The following is a 16,804-nucleotide window of genomic DNA, read 5'->3' as shown; positions in this document are numbered from 1 at the left end:
CGGGATGAAAAACTCCAAAAAAATCACTGAATTCCACTTCCGATTTACGAAAACTGTTCACCGAGTCGTTCTTCGTATTTAAAAACACTTTTGTTTGATAATCCGTACCGAAAAACTACGATTTTGGACCGACTAGCGAGGAGCTCCAAAACAGTCGACCGATCGCGGCTAAGGTACACACTAAACCAACTATTTTATATACAGACATTATACGAAAATTAAGCTGTGAAGCCCTGTTCAAATTTTGTTCGAAAATTTCTTCACCCCGGGTTTCCTAAGACACCAAATATTCGCCATTTTTTCCCTTCTGCACCCCTATAATAATTTATTTTTGAAGTATACTAACTGTCACCCATTTCTCTCTTTCTATTCCAGATCACAAACACAATGACTCTCATCCTATCCTGGTTGTTCATTCTGGTACTGATCGTACCGGATCTCTCCTCCAGCCTACTACACTGTCCATCCCGGTGTCACTGCGACGACGAGAAGCTGGACGTTAACTGCGAGGAAGGCCACCTGGACGTTGTACCGATCGCACTTAACCCCTCGATCCAGCGGCTGGTGATCCGAAACAACAAGATCCGAATCATCGATTCGTCGGTGCAGTTTTACTCGGAACTGACGCTGTTGGATCTAAGTTTCAACTATCTGTTCAACATCCCCGATCGAACGTTCGCCCGGCAAAGTAAACTACAGCAGTTGCATTTGAATCACAACAAAATCAGTGCCGTTTCTAACCGAACCTTTGTTGGGTTGAATGAACTGTTGGTGCTGAATCTGAGAGGCAATCTGATTGATTTGATCGAACCGATGTCGTTTTCACCGCTAACGAAACTGGAGGAACTGAATCTGGGCCAGAATCGAATAACTAGCGTTGGATTGTCGGCCAAGGGACTGCTGGGATTGATGGATTTGAAAATCTTATATTTGGATGATAACCGTTTGGAGGTTGTACCGCCAGAAGAGACGTTCCTGCCCGTTGACAAACTAGCTGAGTTGTACATCGGGACAAATTCGCTGAGCGTCATTCGAGATGGAGCATTTGCTGCGTTATCGGAGCTTACACTGTTGGATCTGAGGAGTACCCTATTGAGTAATGTTAGTAGCGGTACCTTCGCAGGAATTGAAAACATCAAGTGTCTAAATTTGGCAGATAATCGATTCCAAAGAATCCCATCGAAGGCGCTGGGAATCCTACGGAGATTAGAGGAACTGTCAATCGGCCAGAATTATTTTGAAACCGTCCCTGCTAATTCGTTCCGAGGATTATCGAACCTGAAACGGTTCGAGCTGAGGGGATCGCTCTATCTGAACAGAATCGAACGAACTGCATTCCAAACGAACACAAACCTGGAAAGTATTGCCATCGAGTCCAACAAGGCGCTGACCGTGCTGGAGGAGGAAACATTCTCCGGACTGCTGTACCTGAAGCATCTGAGCCTGCGGAATAATGGATTCGAACGGTTGGATGAAAATATGCTCTCTTGGAACAGTCTGCGAACGTTGGACATTTCGGATAATCCGATAAATTGTGATTGCTATTATTCGAAGCTGCTGCACCGACTGCAAACGTCTAGCAGAATCAACTACAATGCAACCGGTTGCCCGCACCACCTGCCGGACCAGTGGGAATGTGAGTACATTTTGGACAAGAACAAGAATCTCATCTCGGTGCTGGTACTGGCGGTGGCCATCGTGACTGCCATTGCTCTCACCTTCTACCGCTTCCGGGGGCTGTTGCGTGAGTACGTCCACAACGGATGCAAGAACAAATCGCACGGAGCGGCCGGGGTAAGTCCGGTGATCGGCGGGGACATGAACAGTGTGGATTACGAGAAGGCCATCACCGAGGATGATTACGTGATCCGGCAGAGCAATCTGTACAGCAACCAGGTACAACCGATTCTGAACGGCTATCCGGCCTACATGCAGCAGAATACCGTCTACTACAACAAGCCACTGCCGATTACCGAGTTATAGTATTGAAAGCTAGTCGAGTGTGATGTCAGTGTGTAAATTAATGCCGGAGGGTGTTTATGGATGGTTTTTTTTTCGGGAGGTGGAGAGCGGCGGGTGCTTTTCCGGTGGCGTCATAACAAACTTGCACCCGTCGGCAATGTTGGTGGTGATGATAGTTTCGAGGGGGGTCATATGCATCAGGATGCAAAACGTGTGAGCTCGGTTGAACATTTCAGCACCAACGATATCCACTGACGGTGCATATGGTCCAGTCGTTGTGATAATAGCAGTTGGATAATTCTGTTCGTTATTCAATTAAAACAAACGAGACGTGCTGAAAATTAAACCATGAAACAGGTAGCGCAAACACTGTTCGCTGGAGCACGCGGTGAGAAATTCCAGATCAAGTGAAAAAGTTTCAAGCGCTGTACTTTTTACATACTCCGGTCTGTCTCTGGTGTTTGGTTTTCCGAAACCACAGCGCCAGGTAGAGCATAGTACAATCCCTACCGGGGATCAGCACCAGAAACGTTGCAGCTTCCACCACCGCCACCACCATCATCAGACTGTGGCCCGTGTTCCTCATGGAACAGAGTAGAACGTCCAACACAACAGGCTACGAAAGGCAGCTCAGTTATACGTGACCCTATATGGAGAAGTATGGAAGCGGTAATAATTCCATGGAAATTATAGCAATACCATTTAAGTTTTAACTGTAATTGTTAAAGGTTAGTGAAAAATAGCGGTGAAATTCTCCGGCTCCGGTTCTCCTTCCTTCTTGCGCACTGGTAATTTTTCCTCCCCACACTACTGGCAGGTGATGATGCGGGAAATGGGCATTCGGGACTCTTGGCTGGTTTGGGTGTGTGTGTGTCTGTGTAGGTATGTGCGGTTTACCCGTTAGATGGGTGCGAATGTGTGTGGTTTCGGTCGTTGAATATTTGCTTTGGTGGTGGTTTAGTTCCGCGAAATCGGCGAGAAAAGTTGGAGGGGTTTTTCATTCTGAAAGAGCATTCATTGAGGCGGTTTGCTTAGTTGGGGATGCTATTTTTTAGGACAAGAGGGTGAAATATTAAACATTGACATTGTTTCCAAATTTTTTGTTCATTCTTCAAATACAGATTTTAATTCGGTGTGTAGTGTGCATATTTTCACCAATCTATACACTATGCTTTATTTTCCCTTAGTGGAGGAAAAATTTTGGTAAAAACTATTTTTTCCTCATAAGAGACTATTTTTTTAAACAATCTTTACGCGTGAAGAGTACAAAACCTATAACTAATTTAGTTATGGAATTTGTGTTTCGACTTCGTCTCATCAGAATTTGACACAAACGGCGAAGCTAGCGCCAGATTGACGCTACTCAGAAGCACAAACTGTGCCTTCGCTTTTTAGAGCTAGTATCAATCCGGCGCTAGCTTATTCCTGTCACTAAATTACTGTCGGATTCTGATGAGATGAAGTCGAAATGCAAATTCCGTCACTAATCAATATAGATATTTTACGCAAGAGCCTTAAGCCTGTGGGAAGGGAATGGCCATTACAAAGTATCACCTACCACAGGGACTTCGTTAACACGCGAAGAGCTATTACCAATAGTAGTCTAAACAAATCGTGTATATAGATTTCTGGTATTGGTATAACAATAAAAACAGGGTCATAAATCGTTCTTATTTTAGAGGACATTTCCTTAATTTGATTTCACATGTCCTTCATTTTAGGCTGAATTGTTGGTGTATTCGAAATCGTTTCTACCAAGTTTATCCCGAGAGACGACTTTCAATGCTTTTTCTCAATAAAGTGGCTTACAAGCTTATGAGGATTGTGTTATCATCGATGGTTGGACTTATAAATTTGTTTCTGGCGAGGGGGTTGACCTTCATGAATGCACGCTGAAACCAGACAGAATTGCGCATTGAAGTGATTGTTCGATAAAATTTTGGAAGACTATCATCACTTTTTATTACCTAATGGATAAAAAGAGACATTATCTCTTATCTCTATTAAATTTTACTTATTTTCACCATAAAATGAAATGTTTCAGAAAACCATAATGTTCACCATTGTTCTTTGTCGTTTAGTTGATTGTTTTCGTACTTGTGAATGATTTAGATTCGTGTACAATTTCGCTTACTCGCATAACCGTAAACAATAAAAAAGCACCAAGCGCTCGCGCTGTGGAGAATAAACCAAACGAACACTGCTCTCCGACACTGCTAATAGTCAAAGAAGGTGAGGCCTAGCAGACAGGATATCGGCATCACATGCGATGAACGCTGCGATTTGTTTGTGGGATTCACCTGCAATCCCACAAAGAAATCGGTAAGCAGTAGCGGTAAGTTAACATAAAAGCAAATTGTCCTTTTTAAACCATTTTGCGCGAATTAGTAGAGTGTATAATTACCACTCTAGTAGTGAAATATTTTTCTCTAACATTGCAATTAAGTTGACTTGTTTTACGTACGATATGTGAAATAAATAGTAGACATAGCTGGCCACCTTGAAACGAAGGGTCAGTTGAGCAAAACAAATTTGAGGTGATTTAGTCGTAAAAGCTGGAAAGTTAATCTCATTACTAGAAAGTTGACACTATTCGTCGTCTTAACCGACCGAAAAAATTGACGTAAAACCGGAGACCTGCCAAAAAAACCGGTGTCTGAAATAGCTTTTTTGAAGTAAAATTCTTCTAGCATCTCAATATAGGGGTCTTGCTGAAATTTTTTCTGTAGAAATGATGCTCAAATTTTTAAACGTGAATAACTCCTGTTGTACTGAATGTACTAGATGTTTACACTATCTGATAGAAAATATCCACCACAATTTTGTAATTAAATCCGTAGTGTGCGCAATAACTGTAAATAATGAAAAACAAAATCAAGGCAGTTCTCAACTGTGCACTGATTGGTGGTCAAGCGGAGAGCTATAGTTTTGTTGCCTTTTTAGACTCATCCATTTTCTGGCAAATAATACTGGACACAGGTAAAATAAATGGTCCGTTTAAAAAAAATCACCTTTAGAAATCAGCAACGAAAGCTGTTTGCTAAATTGTCTCAGCCACAGAGATTTTAAGAAATCATCACATTGTTATTGGCCCGTATTCGCGCGAAAATATAATTAATTAGTTCACGTTCCGGCCGAAAATTTTGAAATGATGTGGAGAATTTTGAGGAGTTATGTCTCGCCGCAGACTTGAATGGTAGACTGACTATTTATTACCAGAGTGTTCGAGGCCTACGCACTAAAATCGATGAAGTTTCCCTAGCAATTTCTTCTTCCCATTACAACATAATTATTCTCACCAAGATCGCGTTAGAGGATAGGATTCATTTTCATCAGCTTATTGGCCTTACAAATGCTGTTTATAGAAACGATCACTGTTTTGTAAACAGCCGTAAACCACGCAGAGGTGGCGTACTCATCGCCGTATCTACTGCATTGAATAGTTTCGACACCTGTTGACGTTTCGCTTGAACAGCTGTTCGTTAAACTGAAGCTACCTGACCGTTTTGTTTTGTTTACCATCACATCGTAAGAGTGATCTAGTCAGTGCAAACAGCCATGTCCATTCGCCTGAGTCGGTTTTTTTTCTTGCCTTGGAAATAATGATTGTGCATTGTTCTTTGGATACTTCAAACACAGTCTGGTCTCATTTGGGACACACATGACAATTTCGCACCTGTAGTCAACGTGCTTCGCTCTTACATTTCTACTGCTTGCGCGGCGCTATTGGATTGATTCAGCTTTAACTCGCTCACAACAAATTAATAGCATTGACCATCGTTACGGTCGTATCCTGGACTTTGTTTTATTGAGAATAAATCAGCACTAGCCGACTGTCAGATCCACGAACCTGATGCTCCCGTAGAAGTTATTATCTGTCTACCGAAACCCGTTATTTTTGAGAATATTTGGAATGATCTTGGTTTGACTTTCACCGTGCTGATTTCTTGGGACTCAGCACTCTTTCATAGATTGGCATTCACTGGAGCATGCGGAATATATTGACCTGTTGGCTGATTATGTTCCTCTGCACCAGCTCGTAAATCACCGTGAGGGTAATGCACATCCCCGACATCTTAAACAACTCAGATCTAAGGTACTTCGATTGTATTGCCGTACATACTGTCGTTTCGCCAAATATCGTTTTGCATAATTATCGATCTTATAACCATTTCTTGTACAAACGCTACTCTATTCAAACACAAGAAACACAAGAAAATCTGTGCAATAATCCCTGACAATTTTGGAAATTCGTGAACTCCAAGCGGAAGGAGGACGGATTACCTACTGATATATTTTTGAAGGAGTAGACTGCTAGTGTGGCTTCGGAGAAGTGTGACCTACTTGCCACTCACTTGAAAAGCGCATTAAATGAAACGATTTCATCTGCTATGATAATAGGTTATAGCAGCAATCAGCAAGCTGAACCATTCAGTTACTCCTGGTTTAGACGGTCTACCTTCATGCGTTGTCAAGAAATGCGCAGATACGTTAATTTAGTCGTTGACAACTCTTTGAACACTTCCTTCAGGCAGTGTCCCCAAGTAACCATATACATTAAGTCACTGCACAATATTGGCTATACATTTGCACTAATGTTACATTGAAGCTCCATTATAGCATTAACAATGAAATAAAGTTCAATATTAGCAACATTAATGCATTAATTCACAGCTGAAATATAGCATTATCGCTTGCTCTGTATACGTATATAAAGCTGATATAAGTCGTATATACTTTAAGGATCTTTAAAACATGTATGCCTTACATGTGCATTTAGTGCCACTATATAGCAAATATAAAGCCGATATAATGCTATTATAATGCTGTGGGTTTATTTGTTATACAACTTCTGTTGAAGATTATATTCGGCATATTTCATTTCATTCGAACATATGCAATATAGCATAGACAGGAAAAGCTGCGCACTTACCGTGAGGAACGAGGCAAGGTACCTCTGTTCGAGACTTACTTAAGTTAATTTTTATAAAAAATTAATCATATCGTGTGAGAACGAAATTCCGTTAAGGATATTAAGGTTGGACAGAGAATGGGCAAAAATCGAAAAAGCTGTTTATTTCCACGCCGTATGTTAGATCTTCATAAAAATCAATCAGCAGTACTGTGACAACATTCTACATAAGCTGATTTTTATGAAGGTCTGACACAAGCTGTGGAAAAAACTGCTTCTTTCGTTTTCGATTCTTGCCCATTCTCTGTCCAACCTTATTCTAGTTTTGTATTGTTGCAAAAATATCGGCTTTTTATGCCAAATTGGGAAGAAATCAATTCACTCAAATTGGCTTTTTTCCATCCCCATACCAATTCATTAAAACCACCTAGATCAGATGATAATTAAATAAACGCTCAAAAATTAAAATTTTAGTTTTAATTGTCACTAGAATTATAGTATTGTGCTCATAAGCGCAGTTTGTTGTTTGCTGTGGGACAATACTTGTTCCTCGTGGACGAATCTCGTGCATCATTGTTCCACAACAAACAACAAGCTGCCCTTATCAAGACAGGAAAATAATTCTAGTGAGCATTAAATCTGAAATTTTCACGCAAAATGGTAAATAGCAGAAACCATTTGGATTGTCAGATGAAAGTAGCATTATCTGCTGTTTTACAGACATCAAATATTCTTTTCAGGGTTCCATATGCGAATCTATAGCATAGGTTCGAACATTTTCCATTGCCAAAAATTATATTAAAATTCGAGGTTTATAGAATTACCAAGATAACTTATTTAAATTCATTTTTTGGAAGATAATGGAAATCGCAAAATTCAAAATAACACCATAGTATTGTATTCTACTTCACTCCGGTTTTGTCTCTGACATTTCTTATCAATGTTTTATCTTTTCGAATTGGTACATGGTGTTTGGAATAATTATTCAATAGCTTTTGTCAATTCCATAAGCGAAACTGAAGATTCAAACGGAATCATTTTTAGGTTTTTCATCTTGTTGAGTATTGGCAGAGATTCAGATTCGGTAGCCCTAATAAAAGATCAATATCAAATAATAGATACATCTTGACCACCTTAAAACGAAGTCCCAGTAGGACAAAATTAATCTGAAAGCTAAACCCTACATTCAAGCCAATTTCCGTTTCACTATCGTTACCGTATTAGAAGTTATCTTCAGTCCGATTTTGGCATCTTCTATTTTAAAAGTATGCCTCTTCAACTGCTCTGCGATCAACGTCAATGATTTCGATGTCGTCCGCGCAGCCAAGAACCATGTACATTCCTGTACACAACAGAGCATCGTATCGTACCGTCGAGCACTGTATTTTGAAATGGACTATAAAGTGTATCGTCATGCTTCAATCCATCCAGGCGTAACAAATGAGTTATGTGTTTCTCCAGCTATTTTGATGTTTCATTTTGACTCATCAAGCGTCATACGAATCAGCTTAACTAGCTTCGTCGAAAAGCCATGTTCAAGTATTATCTGCCACAGTTTTGTTTCACTGAATCGTAAGCCGTATTGAAATCCACCAACAGATATAAACTTCAACCCTTTTTCGGATTTCAGAGACGTTCTGCAAGTTTTGGGGACAGTAAGCGAATGTCATGAAATTATAGCTAATTTTGATGCATTTCTTGAAAGTTGTGCGAAACGTATGCAAACATCAGAAAACTTCTATAGTTCTCGACATAGTTCCCTAGATTCGCAAAACACTATTCTGAACTTTCTCGGAGATCTGTAATTTTTAAGATAGTTCTGCTAATTTTGTGAAAAATGTTCGATGTTCACAGAGCTTTTGAGAACTTGGAGAAATTTAGACGAACTTCAATAAGGAAATTCTGAAACTTCAGGTAAGGAGCTCAGGTAAGTTCTAAAAATTTTAATGAAGCTCTGAAAGTTTCGTAGAAACTTCGGTAACTATTCTACGACCCAATATCTAGAGGCAAACTTCAGTAAAGTTTTGTGTTTTTCAAGCTTGAAGTTTTTTTTTATGAATTGCTAGAGGTTTCTGTGACCTGTAGAGAAAAAACTGCAAACCTTTGCGAAATGTAAGGAAATTGTACAACCTTTGCGAAAGTTCTGCGCATCTCAGAAAAATACCACAAACATCAGGAAAATTCGACGAAATTCAGAAAAGTTCTGCAATATTTTGGCTATCTTAAAGAAGTTTAGCAAACTGTAAGTAAGATATTTGTAAAACTTTCCAAAGCTTTGACGAGTTTGCCATAAACCCGGTCAGCTTCCTTAAAGTTCATTTAATTTTCCTGGAGTTCACTAAAGTTTTTTGTAGTTTGCAGAACTATCCTAGCAGAATTTTGCTGACTGAAGTTTGCAGAACTTCTCTGCAGTTCCCTGCACTTTTTTTCCAAATAAGCAGAGCTTTCCTACAGTTCAATCAACTTTTCTGATGTTCCCGAACTTCACCGAATTTATTTGAAATTCGCATAAATTCAATAGAATCATAGCGCTAGCACTGTAATTGTTGTATATGCTATGAAATGACTATGGAACCAAAAAATCGAATCCCGTAACTGAAAGTAGTACCAGTACTTTGTTTCTTCGAATTCATTTAAAGAAATTCACAAAACCTGTCTAAGGTTTATAAAACTTCCTTACAGTTGGCTGATGTCATATATGTATAGAAATTTAAGTCCTTTCAAGAAATCTCATTTGCCTATATTCTTGGAAGCAGTAAATGATGTCCCTCTTGGGGATCATTTGCTTGTAATTATTTCAACCCAGCAATGCATGGTGGTACAAACAGCCGAATAAGCTGACGATCCTTGTCGAAGAAAATAAAATTAAACGCGAAGCAATCCCGTCAAATGGCACCCGACCCGAGTTTAAGGGACACCCGCTCAGAACGATTTTTATTCAAATGTTTTGTTCACTGAAACAGTGCACCCCAAATCTACCCACACACGACAAATTTAAATCGGTGACTTCACCATCAATCTTAACTTTGTGAGCGGGCATATAAACGCCGTAGTTTTTCATAAAAGGATTGCCGATAGTAATGTTATTTGCTTACTTTAGGCAGAATATCATTATTCTGAGCTTAGCTGGGCAACGTTTCGAGATATCTGTCACAGCTGAATATATCTGCGTTAGTTCTTTCGAAATTTTTAAAACATCTTTGACCTGAAAGAAGATCAACTATGGTCCGACCGTGATCAATAAGTATGATTTTTAACGTAAAATTGTACTCTTTCATGACGAATCGTGTTCGGCATAGATTTACAGGGTTATATAAGTTGAGGTCGGTCAAAACATCGAAATAATATACTTTATATATCTTATTGGTTCCTAAGAATGTTATATCATTTTTTTATAAGGACCCAAGCAGTTGACGCAAAGCTATAGTTTTTTTTCGTTTTTTCCGTTACAGGCTTATAATTGAAACTTTTGACGCGGTTATCTTGAAATCATGTTTTTCCATGTTTTTTCCGCTTTCATAGTTGTTTGTAATTCGAAGTTTATTTCCAGTGTCCTTAAATGATTTCATGTTTTTGCTTAAATTTTCATATGGATGCTATGAATTCGATAAATATTTTTCGTTAGATGAAACAAGTGGCCTTTTTTTGAAAAAACCTCCCGCTTGCGAAAACATTTTATTTTATAAATTGTTCAAGGACACCACAAGTCCCTACACTAATACAATTTGTTTGGTGTAATTTGATTGGTTTTTGCTTTCAGTTGAGCATTTGGACTGGAATCATAATCGCGGAAATTCATTTTGAAAAAAAAAACGCTTTTTACGGAAATTGTTATAATTTTGATAATTAAAAGTACGTATCATATTTTCAAGCTGATTTAACAAGTTTGATATTGTGCTACGCAAGGCATATAACAAGGATTCAATAAAATATGGTTACATACCTTTAAAAATATTAAAACTTTTCCCTGTTTACGAGCACCTCAACATATATAACCCCTTAACGATCATCCGGGGTTAACTGAGCAGTGGGTCTTTTAAGATTTTTAGAATATGCAGAAATTAAAATTAATTTTCAACTGTCCATAGGGTCTTGTTGGCGAAGCTTGCTTGTAGTTCCGGGTCGCTGCTGTAAAGCCTTCTTCATCGGTGTTTGATTCTTTATTAGTGACGTTGGTTGTTGGTTTGGAGACATTTACTGTAATCATTGTTACATCGATGTTGGTAATGGCAGTTGGTTTAGTGGTACTGGGTCCGATCGTTGTTGAGCTGGAGTTTGTTACTGCCTGGTTCGCTGTTGTTGGTTTTCCAACTAGTTGTGGTTTAGCATACGACGACTGTATACCGGCGTTGGTCGTAGCAGAGGGAATTTCCTTAGCAGCTTCTGCGCAAGGTTTTCCGTGGTGTAGCGGCTGATCGCAATATTGGCACATAAGAATCTGCCCTGGATACAAGACAAGTGTTCGTTGAGAATATTCAATACCTTCAGGTGATCTGCTTGATATGGTCAAGTAGCAGGGAATAGGTTTTGTCGGTCGCATTCTTACTACTCGTACGCCGTTGCGAAGTCCTGGGAAGAAATTCCTCCAAGTATCTTGCTTAACACTCTCCACCTCTCCGTATTTTGACATTAGTTGTTTGATAGCGGCGGACCTAGTTCGTGGTGCCAGGCCATGTAGCTTTACTTAAATACTGTCATTATCAATATACGTTGGAATGCTGTATAAAATGTCATTACATTCGACGACTTATTTCGAATTGTACACTCAGCTTCACATTCATTTTAGCATAACCGCTGACAATGCTGCAAGTGTTGGCAAAAGCCGCAAATTACAATAATTTCATTTTAGAATGTCGAACTGAAAAAAGACAAAGTAAACACCAAAGAGGCGCGAAACTTAGACTCCGCCAAGGGCGCCAGAGGACCAAGCAACGGTCCTGAATTTAAATATTCCATTACTTCTTTCATGACCCTGCAACCTGAATCTGTTCATTCTCAGACCACGCTGTGTACTCATGACGATCAGTCTCTCACGTGTCAGTACTGGAAGCCATCAACACACAAAAATAGAAAATTCAACAGACGCGATTGTCCTAACAGTAAACTATCAGTAAAAGTTTATTCAGCAACACCGTTATCTAGAGCATTAGAAGAAACTACCAGCACCCCAAAGAAGAATAACAGGAAACAAGGGATCCGCAATCCGCAATCCGAAGAAACAAGTCAAAGCAATCAGCAATATCCAAGATACTAGCAGGAAGAAAAAGAAATCTGGCGTTTTTGGCTGAATAAGCTGCACCGGTACCGAAAAAATCTCCGCGCGCACTGGTAAATTGCGTGCGAGGATTTACATGGACAGTTTAATATGTTTATTATAATATACGCAAACGGAGGTCTTAGTGGAATATATGTAATATTTCAAAGGTTTTCTTCCATTTAATTCCACTATGTTAAACATAGTGGAATGAAATGGAAGAAAACCTTTGAAATATTATGTTTATTATACTATTTATTCGGTTTAAATGGATAGAAGACACGTGGTTCTCTAAGCTCACACTTCGAACCGATATACAAGTTATAATAAGTATCCAAAATCATGCTAATCTGTAGGATAAAGGGCGCACACGAAATTATTGCGACACCGAAATTTATTTTAATTTTCTTATAATGTTTAAAATCAAACCAAAATTTTAGGGTAGTTTTATACATATATTTACTTCAAAAATCAAAAGAAAAGTTAATCGATGGAGCCTTGAGTGTAAAATTGAACGCATTTTCGCTTGATGCCCTCCATCAAAGTCTTTACAGTGTCATCCGGTACCAGTTTCTCAGTTTTTTCCATTTTCTTAACATGTCCTTCTCGTCTTTGACTGTCTTCTTGCTCTTCCGAAGTACCCGCTTCATCATTGCCCAGTACTGCTCCACCAGGCGCAGCTCCGGACAGTTTGGCGGATTCATGCCTTTTGTCACGAAAGGCTCACTCCTCAGTCCGCAAGAGCAGATGGCCTGCCAAATGAGATATTTGGAGGCGAACTTCGACATTTTCTTCTTCTTTAATTTGTCGTCCACATAGAACTTGCTCTTGCCGGTGAAAAACTCCAACCCCGGAATTTGCTTAATATCGGCTTTTATTTACGTTTCGTCGTCCATCACACAGCAGCCATATTTTGTTAGCATCTTCTCGTAGAGCTTCCGTGCCCGAGTTTTAGCCGCCGATTGTTGCCGCTCATCGTGGTTTGGGAAGTTCTGTACCTTGTATGTATGTAGTCCAGCTCTCTTCTTTGCATTCTGGACGTAGCTCTGCGACATGCCGATCTTTTTAGCCAAATCACGGCTTGAGACGTTGGGATTTGCTTTAATCATCCGCTTCACCTTTCCCTCCATCTTTTTGTTCTCCGGTCCCAGTTTTCTTCCAGCTCCTTTGCCGTGGTCCAACGTCAACCGCTCCTGGAACCGCTTCAACACTCTGGAGACGGTTGAATGGTGAATGTTCAACATTTTTCCCAACTGCCGGTGCGACAGGTCAGGAAATTCCAGGTGTTTCCATTTTCGTTGAATCGAAAAACACGACTTCGAGTTTGACAGCATGTAAACAATACACATCAATGAGAAAGTGTGCAAAATTTGGTTGATTTTTACCCAATGGTAAAAAAGTTATGCCCTGTTGAATGTGTCGCAATAATTTCGTGTTCGCCCTTTATGTAAGCTACTTATTTCCATTTTGCCTCGGTTGATGTTTGTTGGCTATCATATATGATATATTTTGCACTATTCTAAACATTTTTTTAGGTAAGGGCGTCTTTAAAACCTTTAAATTTTGAAAAGAATTTTAAACAAAATCTGAACCTGGAAATACTGGTCTATTGTACAAACAAGCGTACTCTTTCGGAATGACTCACTCATACACAAACTGTCGAGTGATCACCTTCCGTTTGTTTTTCAACCGACTCATCCGGTCAGAATGATAATGGCTGTTATAGGTACCTACATGCTGACGGTTTGGCTGCCCAAAAACTGCTCTTTTATTCACCATTAGGCACTGGATGGTGTGCCCAATCCCTTTCCGGTGGGGATTGGCTGTGGTCGCACTATGCGTGGTTCGGTTTCGCTACCCCGCCTGCAGTCAGTGTTGTAGGTACATGAATTTGTAATTATGTATATTCTCGTTCTGACTTCAGTAGAAGTTCTGCCACACCAGGCTTTTGGGCAAGTATAGGAAGGTGGAGTGAAATTTTTACACCCACAGGTTCCGGCGCCAGACAGTTGGTGGAGCTTTAATATTAGCAGCAAGTGTTTCGTGAATTTTTCAGACGCAATTGCCACGATGTATGCGGTCGAGATGGGATGGTTTTCATAGGGATTTCAGATTTGTTTAAACGAGGAAACGATGATTATGGGTGGAATTGAACGAATTCAAAGTGCCGTCGGTTTATTTTGTTTCAAATCTATCCTGGGAGAGATATCATTCTAAGTCTTTAAGTTGCGGTGTTTTATTTTCATCCTAAAATAGCTTTCAAATATTTTTATTATGTTTAACCAGTTAATCACGGAACATTGTTGAGTATTCAAATATACACATTGTCATGCTGTCATTCCATTTGATCGATTTTTACCTTGAATTGCCATTAAGGTTCAATTGAGAAATCTTCTAAATCGGTCATCAACAATTAACAATATTCTGAACAAGCTGATGCATATTTATGGAATATCAGGGGAAAAGTATTCCTTTCTCAAATATTTTCGATATTTATTCAGTTGAATCTTAATTTTAGGGTTCAAATCACACCACGAAATTTAACGTTGGTTTTCTCAACGCGCCGCGTCTTTCTCTGTATCATTTTCACCTAATCTCTACTGTCCGTTTGTCGGTCTGGACCTTTGTTCGCCCCTCCTTCCAAAAGAGCAACTCTTACCAACTGGAATAGCTGTCATTTTCGTTTCCCAAAATACCCTCAAAATGGTGTCTGTTTTGATTTGCATATCTTTCCCCCGTAATTTGAGTGTGGAAGGCGTCGTGGTTGTTTCTAGCATCTTCAGTCCTCTTTGTCCCAAACTAAAATTTTGTGAAGGTTTCTTGGTTACGGGTTTGATTCTCAAATGCCGGTCCATTTTTGTTGGTCCTAGGCCTCGACAGCGGGACCAATTATAACCAGCATATTCGGCAAAGACAGAGTGCGAAAAAAGGAAGGAGAGCTACCGTCGACGTCGTGGAATAATCGGTGAGGATATTGCGTTTGCGAAAATTGAAGATTTTGATAAGCTGAGCATCTTACAAGGAACAAGTTAAAAAATACAACAAAGCAAAAAAAAAACACGGATAAAGACAAAAAGAGTCAGAGATAGAGAAACATAATAGAACAATCCGAAAAAAGAAAGGCTATTTCCCGCTCCTTAGTGCCGTGGCATTTAGGATAAATTATGTAAATGTGAATAAATTTTTAACTTGAGTTATTATTTTATCACCTTCATCTGAGCGCGCGTTCGGTGCTCGGGTGAAAAGACACACAAAAACCCGGCCTGGCATGGCACCGGTGTCGGGGTGTGTCTGTACACTTTTCAGCCCAGGAGGCGGTAATTTTATCAGAAGGAAGTTATGAATATTTATTCAGCACGGCCGTAAGTAATGGAGAAAAGCTGACGGGAGCCGGATTAGAGGTAGTATCTTACTTATCACAAAAGTCGTTCCTTTTTTCCCGGTTCAAAACAGCCAGAATCATTCCAAATGTTTTACTTTACTACTTAAGTGAAATAGAGATAGGTGAACAAAAAAAAAACACGTAATACAATTCAAATCTAGTGAACAGAACAGCAGCAGATATCAAACTTAGTCTTTTAGGCACTTGTTACATTCCATTTTAGTGTATGGATGTGTATAGATAACCCAAGAAATAAAAAAAAACAAAAGTATGGTACAATACAATCGCGAATAAAGCAAATGAACTCAAACTGATAAGAACATTCCGGTAGGAATACCAAAATAGTCGATAAAGTATCAACTAATCTGTAAGCAAGTTTTATTGTTTTTGTGAGTTTTTATTAAAACAACAATAATTATATCATTAAGAATAACCAATGAAGTGGCTTTATTTATATTATCTCTGTAAATTATCAAGAAAAGTGTGTATAAATTATTAAGTAAGCGCAAAAACAAAATGTGTTACTTGAAATAGTGTGTGAAGTTTTAAACTAAGACTTTAAACTACATTGAATGGTATTGATCGAATAATATGTAAAAATAAACACTTCACTTATGGCAAGACGAAATTGTATATCACGGGGTTTTTAATCAATCTTTAATATAACGAACATATTGTTTGAACAATTCTTGGTGGTTTGTTGTTTGAGTAATCCGAATGTTACCCCTATAGAAATTTAAACGCTGCAGTAATAAGAATCGGAAGCTGTTGATCTAGAGTGGCAGAGCTCAAGACTGGTAGGGGGCCGTACACAAATTACGTAGCTTTTTTTCGGCGATTTTTGATCCCTCCGTCCCCCCTCGTAGCATTTGGTCACAAAATTCTAACCTCCCCCTCGTAAATAATGTAGCACTTACCTACTCCCTCCCCATCGTCCCATACAAAGCGCCCGGGTGATGAAAAATTACATATGTTTTTCAAGTATTTTAAATATATGTCCTTTCAAAATGTTTGACGACTTTTATCAACATTTTCATTATAACAGCAATTTGCGTGCAAAATAAGCCCATTTCATGACAACTATAGCGTTAATATTTTTGTTTTGAATTTTGTATGTCAAGGGGAGCATGAAGACAAGTTCTCTCAGTTCACAATCGTGCAGCTGCCAATGATTCTAAGAACCATACGTTCATCTAAATTACTAAATTTTGTTTGGTTGAATCCGAAGTGAAAATTTTATTCAGCTTCCAAACTAAGTCTACTAGTTAGCAACATTAGCTAACTAATGTAGCAA

The 16,804-nt window shown here is 39.1% G+C and overlaps 1 protein-coding gene across 1 annotated transcript in view; it reads left to right on the top strand.

Annotated features, from left to right (window-relative positions):
• Window positions 1-16,196, top strand: part of LOC131693677 (insulin-like growth factor-binding protein complex acid labile subunit) — a 116,005-nt gene extending 99,809 nt beyond the window's left edge. The window contains exon 2 of the mRNA XM_058981717.1: window positions 376-16,196. Within this exon, the coding sequence (XP_058837700.1) occupies window positions 388-1,983 (1,596 nt within the window). The 5' untranslated portion in view covers window positions 376-387 and the 3' untranslated portion in view covers window positions 1,984-16,196. The remainder of the gene's footprint in view (window positions 1-375) is intronic.
• Window positions 16,197-16,804: the final 608 nt, after the last annotated feature.

This window comes from Topomyia yanbarensis, chromosome 3 (genome assembly GCF_030247195.1).
Source record: "Topomyia yanbarensis strain Yona2022 chromosome 3, ASM3024719v1, whole genome shotgun sequence".
Taxonomy (NCBI): Eukaryota; Metazoa; Arthropoda; class Insecta; order Diptera; family Culicidae; genus Topomyia; species Topomyia yanbarensis.
This window is presented reverse-complemented; position numbering and strand designations above follow the sequence as displayed.